The sequence below is a fragment of the Harpia harpyja genome, chromosome 11 (genome assembly GCF_026419915.1).
Source record: "Harpia harpyja isolate bHarHar1 chromosome 11, bHarHar1 primary haplotype, whole genome shotgun sequence".
Lineage (NCBI taxonomy): Eukaryota > Metazoa > Chordata > Aves > Accipitriformes > Accipitridae > Harpia > Harpia harpyja.
In genome coordinates this window covers 27287868-27301170 of record NC_068950.1, presented here as the reverse complement: position 1 = coordinate 27301170, position 13303 = coordinate 27287868, and the positions used below count along the sequence as shown (strand labels likewise).

The 13303-nt window shown below is 39.8% G+C and overlaps 1 protein-coding gene across 4 annotated transcripts in view; it reads right to left on the bottom strand.

Annotated features, from left to right (window-relative positions):
* The window catches only part of TGFBR3 (transforming growth factor beta receptor 3), a 125326-nt gene that overhangs the window by 35867 nt on the left and 76156 nt on the right, over window positions 1-13303 (bottom strand). For all 4 annotated transcript variants that reach the window (XM_052801294.1, XM_052801293.1, XM_052801291.1 and 1 more), the window contains exon 5: window positions 2047-2230. In XM_052801294.1, the coding sequence (XP_052657254.1) occupies window positions 2047-2230 (184 nt within the window). The remainder of the gene's footprint in view (window positions 1-2046; window positions 2231-13303) is intronic.

Here is a 13303-nt window from a genome sequence, read left to right as displayed (position 1 = left end):
ATACACTGTGGTTTGTGGAATCCACTGATTCCATTGTTCACTCTGCAGAGCAGCAGTCCAGTTCCACATCCACGTGATGTCCATAGAACTCCTCACACAACTGCTGCAGTTCAAGAACTGACCCTCTCCCCACCCCAAACACATGCATAACCCCCCCACATACACGCATATTCATTCTTCTGCCAAGAATTTAAATCAAAATCAAACATGGTTACAGCTGAGCTAGTTTGTAGGAGCCTTCTCAGAAACTGTCTATTTTGGTTGCCTGCCAAGTTCCATTTTGTGTACTTACTCCTAATAAAATTGTGTTTTAACACATTCTAAAGATGATGCAAAGCTCTCCTATTTACCTGCCTAGTTTGACTGGAGACATGCAAATCAACAAACAAAATTTTATCTGTTTTTTGACATATCTAATTAAACATACATCTCTGCAATGCAGAGACCACTACTCCCATGTATATGTTCCAAGTGCACTTTAATAAGCTAATAAATATATTTCTGAATGATTTTCTGGCATTAAAATCCAAGACTGGTGCCAAGTAGAACAAAAATCATGCAGGGGAATCCTGTACAAATTTGGCAGGATTTGGATAAAACCAACACAGGCATGTTCCGATTTTGGGGGGCAAGCCTCATGCTTCAGGAAATCAAATGATCAGACACAGGTGGTTAGGAAAGAATGTTTTCTTCACAGAAGGTTTTTGGGGTTTTTTTTGTAGCCAACTAGTTCAGCTATGCAGGAGTTTCTCTAGAAATATTGCTGAAGTACTACTAAATTAGGCTGCCGGTGCTAGTAAATGCTGACCTCACCAGTACTCATTGGATGTTGATAAAATGTTTTATTGATTTCTACTTTCCCCATCACTGAACTTCTCGAGAGACAATAATTAGTTTCAAAATATCTGGACCACTAGCTGCAATGCAAATCAGTTCCAGTTCACTTTTCCCAGCCTTTATTCTTGCTGCTTTTGGTTTAGCCTAAACCTGGATGTTTGCTTTAGCCTGAACTTGGATGACATCTTCAGAGAATGAAAAGAAGAGTGAATTGCAGGCCATTAGGTAAAGAACACTGACATCTTAAAACATCCCATACCTGCAAAAAAGAAAATTTCACCCCCAATCATCCTGCACAATAAAGGAAAGTCTGCTCTCCCCGCAAAGTTCCTTTTACTAACCATGTATTATCCAGAAAACAAACTTGAATAGAGAGGAGTAGGGCATAAACCCTCCTGAACCGACTGCCTTGCTCCAAGAACGTAGTGAACAGTTGTGGCTCTTGTGTTATCCACATTTTATGACCAGCTCAGGTGGAACTCCCCTGCAGAAGACATGCTATGTGACCCGCAGCCAGCTGAGGGAAAGCATGAGCCAGAAGGTGCTGCAGAGGCTCATATAGTTAAGTTGTTCCAACACTGCTCAGCTACAGCTCAAACCCTACCCTAATATGGGCCTGTGAAAGCTCTGAGGAGCTCAAGTCCTCTCCCACCTGCCTTAGGGCACCTGATGAATTTGGCATGTGGCTCACAGGGACAGGAAATCTTTCTCCTCTGGACAAAAATACACAAGGACATGAGACTGAGGCAACTTATCTTGGTGAGGAAAGCAATAATTCTTTGCCGAAAGTGGTCTGGATCCTTATACAAGCAAATACTGAAAAAAATGTAACTCAGGTCTTTCTAGAAATTACCCCCTACCTCAGGTTCTCCACTTCAGTCCTTTAGATGAAGACACCCAAACAATCACCATGAGTTGTTTATTCCTTTTAAAAGGTGAAGCTTTGACTCCTGTAAGATTCTGGCCAACTGCATCGACATTTATGAGCATAAAATTATGGCACCAAAATCCATTAGAAGTTGCCTAAATCCAAGGTCTGGTCTTTAGACTTGCTCTTATTTCTCTGCCTTCCTGTTTCATATCACATCTCTTGGAAAATGAGAGGTATGTTTAAAGATTAAAATAAAAAATGTGAAATAATACTACAGCAAGATTTATTCTCAACATCTAGAAGTGTCTATCAATTCTGATGGTTTTGTTTTGGTTTACCTTCTCCTACTTTAATGTAGATGTTTCTTGATATTTTGAGTTCAGTGAAAGATGTTACTGCTCCATATTCCTTCTGGGCCCACTGTAGCAGGTGTTCATTTTTCTCAGGAAAAAGCTTTTCTTCTGTTTCTGCTGACAAGGAGAAATTTCCCTTCTCAAACTGAACAACAGAACCTAAAGACACCTGATGGGAATAAAAACGTATTTTTAATGTGGTACATTTACCCGCACAGACAGGTAGCATGTTTAAGCAATGTAATCTGTCACACCCAAATGCATTCACTGAAGGTGATTACAGCTTATTTCCAACAATGCCTAAACTTCATGTGTTTTAACATTTGCGTAATGATTCCTTTTTCAGAGATGTTTTTAAAAAATGAAGCACCCATCGACCTGGCTGGGGTGCATGTGGCAGCTGACGAACAGGGGGCTCTGAGCCACTCTCCAAAGTTGTACTGCTGCAGAAGCGGTACGACAGTGCTGCAAGGGGACCTGAACTGTGGGGGCAAAAGGAGGGCTGGAAGACAAGAGGAAAACTAAGGCAGGAGAGAGTAAGAATAAGATGGTCTGAGGAACTGAAGGGAGAGAAGGATGTGAAGCTCCATAAGACTGGGAACTACTGAAGTAACTCCCAAATCAGAAAGAACATGAGTCCAAGCTCAGTGACAGATAAAGGCCAAAAGAGAAACACAGAGTAAGGAAAGAGAAAGGCTAAGAGAATGGGAAGATATTTACTGTTGCTTTATCTACAGGAAGCAAGGAAATGCATTAGTCTAACACATAAAGCAGATGAGTCACACATCTTTAGATAAATCCTTATAAATAGGTTACATTAACTCAGGTCTTGACTGGAAAAACTAAAACATTGTTTGAAACAGTCAAAATGGAAAAACAGTAAGTAGAAGTGTAACAGGTTCTGCATGAAAGCCTAAGATTTTCAAATACAACTTCATTGGAGTGGCAGTAGCACCACTCAAGAAAAGGTGGCAGCACAGGGTCACTCTCTTTCAGACTGGGACCTGCTTCAACTTGCACTGCTCTTGAGAGATAAACAAGTCATTCCAGATTTACTGCAAAGCAAGATCATCCCAGCAGCAACCTTTTGGCTCTCCTGTCCCTGCAGAGGGACGTGGCCAACACTTCCAGAACATTTGTCAGCTCTCAAGAGGTCCCTATAGCAAGTGGTGAAAGAGCAGCATTCCTTCATCTGCCCAACGTCAGGAGCCATCACCCATCCATACCCTTCACTGTCTCTTCCTTCAAGGTACCTGCGGTCTGGGGCCTGCATGCCCTACCCAGGCTGGTCCTTCCATGAACGCTGTCACTAAGATCTAAAACATCAAGTCAAGAATAACACCTGCTTCAGTGAGAAAGCACAGCAAGATGAATAAGCTTTCAGGTTTGAAAGCACCAGTGAAGATTTCTTTGGACATATTCCTTGTAGTGGTGTGTAAGCAGTGCTTGCCCAGATATAACACAGCCCCTACTTCCAAACTGCTGCAGTAGACAAGAAGGCTTCAGGAAAAAAGTACCATTTTCTTGTGCTGTCCTCAGAGCAGCCTAAGGAAGAAGTCTGAGTCACTCTGCTGCTCTCCTCCCCCTTCCCCTTCCCTGTCTTTCTACTAACCCAGATTTCTTTGGTGGAACAAAAGGGTATTTTTTTTTCTCCAGCTGAAAATCCAAAACTACTAATGATGATGATTGGAAGAGTGAAAAAAATATATCATAACAATTTCTAATCTGTCCTGAGTATTATTTACAAGTTATAGCAGGATAATGGTCATAAGTATCTCTCTAACCTTTTAAACAACAAAAAACATCAATAGGAATTATTTAACAGAGATTATCTGAAGTCAGGTTCCAATTACAGAAATTAAGTAATGGCAACCAACTATTATCTTCCCTGGAGCTACTGTTCTCAGCACTATTTCAGGATGTAATATATCAGTTTGTTTAGCACCTACAAATATTTGTCAAAGTAGACACATAAATTACACCCTTTGGCAGACAGAAAGAATTTCAAAGTTCTTCCCTGTGCTTCCAGCTATTATGTTAGCATTTATTATGCACATATCACATACTCTCCTCTAAGAGAAGGCCCATGTAATTCAGCATTCAATTTGACCAGACCTGTCACATAAACCAGCTTAGGAATCCTTTTGCCAGAATAGTTTTCAAAGTTTAAACTAACATCTGTTTCAATTCTGAATGATCTTCCTTATTTGTTATTTTTCATATGACTACCATAAAACATTTCCTTTAAATGAAAAAAGTCTTTTTTCAGTGTAACACAGAATACACCATGTTCTACCAATACTCTCATACTTCTCAAATAAGAAAGCAAACTCTGCCATTAGAGTAAATCCACTGCCCCCAAATCTACAATATTAGGAAAAGAGAGAAAGAGAGTTACCTTTAAAACATATTTAGCAAATAGCATTCACTTTGTACTTTCACCACTTAGAAGCAGCTACACCATGGATTGATTTTACAGGGCATCTCTACAATGCTCCTAACGCATTAAGTTTTATAGTGTACACAGTCTCGTAGGATGACACTGACACAGCACAAGCCAGGTCATGCAGGGATCGCATCCAGAGCACCTCTTAGCAATGTTGCCTTTTTTTATTTGAGACATGGGGGACATCTTTGTAGAGCTCTGGCCTAACTAGAAAAACCTCCCATGCATACAGATTGCAGGATTTAAGGACTTAACCAGTTATTATTTTTCAGGGATATTGAATAGATGCTGACATTCCACTCTCAGGAACAAACCTCCTTAACTACCTCAAAAATACTACAGTTCGTCCAAAAAGTACAGTAGTTGCTTTTCATTTAGACTATTTCACAATGTTTCTGGCATTTTTTATGGTCAGTATCAGAGTAAAGTATCAGTGTAACCTTTTAAGACATTTGAGGAAAACGTGAGAGAAGATATTATTCCTCCTAAATATTGACCAAAGAAATGCATTAGCTTGCAATAATGCATTTTCACTGTATTTTTCACCTGAGATCTGAGATATTTGTACGTCTGCTAATGCAACAGCTTTCTTCCTCAGAATACACTTGGTTTTCCATTTATTGCTAATTAAAACTTGAAAGCCTTCTGCATCACCCTGCGGCATGAACAAATGTCTTCCTGACAGACAGATCCTATCAGTGAACCCCAAAGTTACCGTATCCTACTAGGGAGGAACTGACAGACAGAAAACAGAGCAACTAAAAAGTCTGGCACAAGCATCCTCACTAAACGATCATACAGTCAGCATCTTTAAATAAACATGAAGCTTATCATCATTTATTTTTTTAATCACATACTAAAGTCTATTTGAAATGCTGGTTCCACTACCAGGTTTTAGAAAGGAGTGCAGAGTTCTGCTGTGCCTGCCAATGTTGGGATTTTTACTGCACGAACCTAAGGCAAGGTTAAGTGAGCCAAGCACGTTATTTTTTCTGGAAAGAATTCAACAGACTCTTCCAAAAAAGGCAACCATCACTGTTTCAACACCTGCCTTGAACATTAACTACTTAGTCTTCAGAACAAACCAAAAGCTGCTCTCTCTAACGTACTTAGGATAAGCCAGAGCATTAAAACCAAAGAATGTTTTAAATAGTTGGGAATATATCAACAATTTTTATCTGAGCACTCATTACACAGCTGACTGGGTGATAAGAAACTGCTGCCACATACACTTTTATCTCCTTCAGTGGTTACTTTCAGAGGTTGCAGAGTGGAAAAAGTGCCCCAGCTCTTTTTCTTCCTGTTGTTGGGAGGACATTAAAAGTGACTGCACCAGAAACATCCTCTGCTGCTGAGTTCACCTACATGCCCTGTCACATTTCTGAGGCTAAAAGCGGAAACTTCCAAGCCTGATGTGGAAAATCAGTTTGCAAGATACTGGCCATGGCCACTAACCACAGCAAGGACTGCAGTTCAAAGGGCTCTTCTGCAGTCAGAGGATCAAGGGCAGTATTTTGAAAATTTGCTACCAAAACCTGAGTATCCTATTGCAGAATAAAACATGTTTAGGAACATATTTTGATTACACACATTACTACCCTGATGACTACTGGGGAAAATAGGGACTGTAATTTACTTTGCACTATACAAAGGCAAGGAAACATAGGCCCCCCATGCTGGAAAAAAAAAAGTCTGCATACGTCCCTTAAGAAAACTTTCCAGTCTTGCAAAAACTGCCCTTGCAAGGCTGCCACAGTAGTTCAGGACATCAGCTACCTGGCAGAAGTGCCAAATAGCGTACGTTACTATTCCCCAGAAGCAAAAAATCTCAGAACCAACCCTGAGCCATCTCAAATATATACACTGGTAAGTGTGAACACTGCACACACTCAAAATAGTGTCTTCTGTTTCTTATTTTACCTATTTCCTTCTCTCCTTTTAAATATTTATTACCTTTTTTTTCTTTGAACCTGATCCAGGGGGGATATTTACTTTGTTTGCTTTATGACACTTTAAGTTTTTAACGTAGTTATAATTCAGAACTCCCAAGTAGGAAGCAAGTTCATAATTTAGCAGTGAGAGGCAGGCACCTTTGAGAGATGACTAGGAACACAAAGTTAAGTGTCCACAGCTACACAGCATGAACCAATCCCTTCCCTCACAGCAACAGCTACACCACTACCCACCAAGGTCCCTCCAACACAAGTGACCAACAAAGCCACCCAGAAAGCCAAGACTGAGGCAAATACACTAGCAGAAGAAAAGCAACACCCTTCATATTTGTATCTGAGCTATACAGTATCAGACCTGTGGCAGAACGTGTAGGAGAGAAGTAAATCTGCTTAGAATAAAATTCAAAAACTTGAACCAACTTTCAGAGCAGCCCACATGGGGTTCAGACTCAGCTGGTGTTTTTTGATAATATACTTTGATGTGCCTTGGCCCCCTTACAGAGGAAAAGTAAAGCCATGGATGGAGAAATACCAGGTATTCAGAAACTCAAAAATATATCCTTTGTTGTTCATAAATCCACATACAACATACAGTAATCATCAAGAGAACAATTCTTTTTGGTAAGTGACTAAGAAACATGCTGCTTTTGGAATGACATGCAACATTCGTGAATCATCTATCAGCTTTGCATAGTTCTTACTAGCCCCAGAGGTGCGATGCTTTCAGGCAGTAGTAAAATTTTCATTTTCCATTTAGTGTTCTCAAGACCACTTACAGTCATCACAAAATTCCACTTCCAGTTTTCACATTTTTGAAAACAAACAGGTAAAAGAAGCAGCATTATCTTAATTACATCTTAGATTTTAATTCTACTTCCTAGGAGATGCTCAGTTTGCCAACTACCAAAGATCTTGATAGGCATCAAGGCTGCTCAACACTTTCTCGGGATGAAAACAGAACCTCATGTGATCAGACTCTTGCACATCTTTATGTATCTAGAAAGAAGATCCTGGGATTTTCCATCAAAGCTGAAACTGTGTCAAAGCAAGTGCAACTTTCAAAACCCCCACGGAACAGTTACTAGAAAGATAAAAAGGAAACAAACAAATACGTGTAAAGAAGTAATCTACCCGCAAAGTTTAGGGCTCAGCAGGGGTTTAATTACACACAGGTAATTGTCCACTTGTCTCACATTAATCTAACATCATCTTAATAGACTCGGCATATTGCTCATTTGATCTGAGCAAAGTAAGGTAGCAGCAGCTTTTCCAGGGATTCTGTTTCAAGTTAAGATTCAATTTAGTGGAAGAAGAGAAAGGAAGAATTAAAACGTATCTATGCAACTGCAGCTATAGTTTCCACTGGAATCGATGACTCAGTAACACAACCTGTTGTGATTTATTGTCTCCACGTCACTCACACCTAATGTCTGCCAAAAATCCACTGCCTGCTTCTGTAAACTTCCACTAGCTAAACCCCCTGTTTACTGAAGCAAGCAAAGAAGGGAAGGAGCCGTGACCATACAGAAGAGAAAAGACCAACACAAACGCCTGTTCCAGGCCCTTCAGCCTCCTGCAAGACGGGTCTGGGAACACGCCTGAACCACTAAATGCCAGAATGTTGTTTCTTTCCTTACTCTTGCAGCCTGGTTTAACTTAAAGCCCAAGTCTTCCTATTTATCAGCCTCCTTTGCTCTGAAAGTGATGGGTCTGGGCTCCTAGAGGGACCATGAGAAGGAGGAACACTCAGCATCAGTCAGCGGCAGCAATGAGAAAGACAAGCATGAGATCCAAGAGGCAGCATCATCCAGATCTGGCCCATCCACACTCCCAACAAAGTTTTGATTGGAGCGGTGACCCATGAAGACAGCCTGCTCTTGAAACTGAAAGAAGCACCAAGCAGTAAAGCCCAAGTTTTGAAAGACGGCTTAAATCACCTGGGACAGGAGAAGATCTAGTATGAACTATGTGATACTCTTAGCAAACCAGGCTCCAAAAAAGTACAGAACTTGAAAGTCCCATGAAAGGAAAAAACTAAGGCGCATGGACCTCCCTTGCCTCCTCTGAAATTTACTGGCAAGCCAGTATTTTTGAAATATTTCTGCCCAAACCAAAGTGCTTACAGTGAAAGCAGAGGACACCTATGCATCATAAAATTTCCCTATTTTGGGACATCACTCTACCACATATAGACATTTTTTACCGTGCACTGCATATTTGCTTCATGTACTGTATCTTGCTTCCTAAGCCAGAAATATCACTTCTCTTCTGTAACGCCTTCCCGAAGCAAGCTTTGAATGAAAAAAAAAAAACCAAAACCCAAAAAACCCTAGATATTTAAAGATGCCTTACTAGGGTTATTGTACTCGTGAACTCCTTTTACTGAATGTAGACAATGCATCACTTTCAAACATGTATTTACCACCCTGTCATTTTCTGCCATCCCTACTTCTAACAAAATCCTTCCACTCTATCGCCAAGAACACAAGAACAGCCACCATACGTAGCCTGAGGTCCCACTGATATTTCTGGCAGTAAACCAGTTATATAGACTTTAGAAAAGCAAGATTTTGCAGGGGGTTGAATCAGACCACGAGAAAAAGCCTCCAGGGAAATTTACTATTGTGAACAGCATAATAAGAGTTACTGTTTACTAAACACTGCTTTTAATTAGACACTTAATGTTATTTTCACATTCTTTCAAAAGGCAAGGAAATGGTGTGGGGAGGGGAAGGGGGAATATGAACTCTGCCAAGTGGAAAAGGGCAACTACAGGATTATTTCCAGCTCCTGAATAGAAGAATGATGAAGATTTAAAAAAAAAAACATACAACCAAACCCAGGATTCTATAGAAATGTAAACGTCCTTTTAAATTCCTCTTCACACTGTTACACAACACTGAAAATCTACTGCTTTTACTTTGAATAGTGAAAGGTCACTATTTATACCAAATTTATCACTAGTCATGCATTTCCTATCCTTCCTCACTCTTCTCCTAGCAGAGCACTCTGTTCACATCTGGGTCTGTTTAACCAGTGATTGGAAATTTAGCCTCCTGATTTCCCGTTAAATACTAGGCACAGGAAAACAAATAGCACTTGTTTTTCAGTGAGTTTTGTCAGTCATCCAAAATCTAGTGCAAACCATAGAACAGCCTGTGGTTTGGTGGCAGAGACCCAAAATATGTGAACCATATTTTCATTAAGTGAAAGGAATAAACCAGCTATTGGCTGAAGTAATAAGAACATGGCTTTTTTCTTCTTCGAAATACAGAAATGACTAATAATTAAACTCTTCATTCTATCGCTTATTCTTCTTTAAAGCTTTTTTCTTGTCAAATCTCAAGCCAAGAGCATGTGATCTGGTTTTGTATTTATCATTACTGCTGTTGCTTCCTCCATTTTACTAATGTAACACATTCAGTCCTGTTAAAGGGGTTCTTGTGAGTAAGGTTATTTGCTTGCATAAGCGCTTTCTGATCCATAACTCTTATTCATTCAATTGCCTGAATAACTAACTCAGAGAAAGAGTTAAAGCATCACATCTTAAATAAAATATTATATAAAATCATACGTATAGATATTTAAGGGTTTTTTCTGGATCTATTCTAACAGTGATTTCTGCTAGGAAATAACAAAGGATTGGGTCCCTTCTTTCATTGATTTAATTCTCACTACTTCTACTTACCCAGTAAAGACATTCCTAGGCTATAAAACCAATTGAGAAAGCTACCAAATCTGAAGAAAAAAATCACTTGCTGAGTCGCACCTATAAAACCCTCCTTCTGGGCAGTTTCGTAAAACTTCTGGTTTTCTGCCAAGACATATTCGCAATAAACTGCTTTTAGGGAAGGAGAGAAATAATGACTTGATGGAAAGGGTGGAAATTATTTTGTTATATGAAAACTTAAAAGGTAGGTGGTGGGAGAGGTCTGGTAAGGTTTTTCTGCAAGATTGACCTGCAACAAGATCACAGGTAAAAGCATTTTCTACAGGTGTTGCCTAGCTTATGTAAAATTGCAATCTGTCATAATCTAACCAGCCTAATCACCAGTGAAGATATCCTTCAACTTCCTCTCCCACTCCCCCTTTATGATATAATTTTGGCATTTATTTCCTGCTGAGGAAAAAAAAAAATAATATTTAGCACAGATGCTAAGTACTCCCCTTGCTGAACTGAGCAGACCTTCCCACCCATGCACTGCTCTTCTGAGTGATGAGAGAGACTGATGATCCAGCCCAGGAGCACCTTAATAGAAAATGCCCATTCCCAAAACGTCGTATTTTTGTGACATGTAAAAATATCTTATCAGACTAATATGACTAGATACACCAGTAATCAAAGTGGTGATTTTCAATTACTTAGGTCAGGCAGAGTTCATGCGCTAACCCATTTCAGGTATTTTCGGATTGAAATGCCATGATACTTAGGTATATTTATTTTTAACACGACGAGAATAAACTCAAGACTTACTTTACTAAAATCACAATAATTTTCCCAGCACCACCTACTTAAGCCATCAAGATATATGTAACTCATGCAGACTCTAAAAATAACCCTGTCTATGCCAAATGTATTGTTAACACCACACTATGGAGTCACCTTATATTCACTTTTCTCTAACACACACACAGAAATTTGTCATGTTTTTTCAAGATGCCAAAATTTTTTACTGAAGACTATTCACTAGTGTTCTTTCTGATTTATAGATGGGGAAAGATGCCCTAAGAAGCAAAATGACAATACAATAAGGCAATAGACTAGTAAAGAACTCCCTTTAGCACCCATGCCCCATCTCGGATGGCTTCCTCCAAAGTACTGTTGTTCCATAAGCATCACTGTGCTACCACTCAGTGGCATGGGTTTGGAAAAAAGTCTTCAAAACATGACATTAAAAAAATCCTGATGCTAACAGAACACACCCTTTGGTTTGGTTGGGGCATACTATTTAATTTTAATGATAATTTATTCCACTGTGAGGTTTAGCCACCAGTAGACATTTTGTGAAAATGAAACTGTGAGCTGCCTCCATCAAGATAAAGCATGTCACAAGTCACTGTGCTGAGTGAAGCTATGTGCATCACATGATAAAAATAAGTGCAAAACCACATGTATACACCAAATTTACTTTTTTATACTGAAAAATGTTTATCAAGAAGGTATTTTATGCTTCCCTCTATACTATAAACATACACCCAAAGACTGGATTTTCCTCCCCATTCGTCTTAAATTTCTGCCTAATGGAAGACCAGGCCCAAAGCAAAAATCCAAGCTTGAACTATGTGATAAGAAGTTAAACTCCAGCCCAACTCAGTAGTACTGTCTTTTCCTGGTCTTTTGGATATGTGCTGACACAAGCTTTGAATCTTTTCATCATTTCCTTTAAATAAAGCAATCTGGGGCGGCTTTGCTTTAGTGGAGACTCAAACAATGAATTCACAGAGCGAAGGCAGCAGACCATCTTCCTAATGAGGACACTGAGAACACACAGCCCTAGCTCTACCCTCTGCTCCAATATAAACATCATTTAAGCTCAGTGTGCCTTAGTTTCTCCACCTAGTACAATGGTACTAACGGCACTTTACAGAGTGCTCTGATTCATTAACTGCTTATATCCTGGAGTTATCTTCTTTGCTAGAAATAACCTTGGATCTTCTAATACAATTAATTTGTAGGTTTTATTTATTTATTTATTCAAAATACACCTCCCTGTAATAGTTTAAGAACTTTATTATGATGCTTTACAAGGAAAAAATAATAGCTAGTAATAAAAGAAATAAACGGCTAGGACTTCACTAATGGTTACATGATTTCTAACTACAAACTTTGACCTGGCTCTAGGGTTGTTGTCTTTATCAGCAGTAAGTCCCTGAAGTTGCCATTTGAACTTCTCTGTGCTACTTACCTTTCTAACTAGGGATCAATCATTGGAACAGTGCAATTCATACTTTACATACAGTAAATTAAGAAAATTGTGAATGAATGTATTGCATGAAAAGCCTGAAGGAGAAGCTGGGAAGTCAATGATTATCCTGCCCGAGGCTTCCATAGAGACAGACACAATAGTTATGACACTCCTATGGTATGCGTGACACAGATTTCTGTTTTGAGCATAGAATTCATGGGCATTAAAAAAGGTTTTTTAAATTTGAAATCTTTTATCATTCAAAATACTCTGTTTTCTGGCTTGGCTATATATTTAAGGAGAATGAACAAGACAGAGCTGCAGAAGTACATGGATAAGCCAAGTACTTTCAAACAAGGGCCAAGGAAGCAAGCTCTGTGCTCTGCAGCCCTTGGAGCTGCTATTTACACTCCTAGGCTCAATTCTCTGAAACCTACTGAAGGCTCTGGCAATGACACTCTCTACTACTAGAGTAGAAGCAGCGCATCCATCTGCCCCACAACTCACCTGAAACAAGAGCCCTTGATTCTGCAAAGGGACAGGCTCCTCTAGGCCAGAGGCAGTCCCAGGGACTGCAGACTGGCATGGCCCAACACAGGCAAACAGCTCTGCTGCAAAACTAGAGCCCCCTGATTTCCTTTTGGCATATTGCACTTGCTCACAGGTGCTGCTAGGACTTCCTCAGCATTTCCCGTGTTTTCTGTGCTGTGTGATTCTGTGCTCTTTTTTTCAGAAAGCTTTTGGGAAAACAATGCATTTGTCCTTGTGAGCAGAGTGGAACTGTGGAACAGCAATGGATGATCACCACAGTTGAAGTTGTTCAGCCTGTAACCTCATGGCCTATCACCCCAAGCCACACTAGCTACTGAGAAACTGGTATATGAAAAGTGGGAAGGCTGATGAGCCCCTGACAAGAGACTGACGTTAGCTTACGTTTG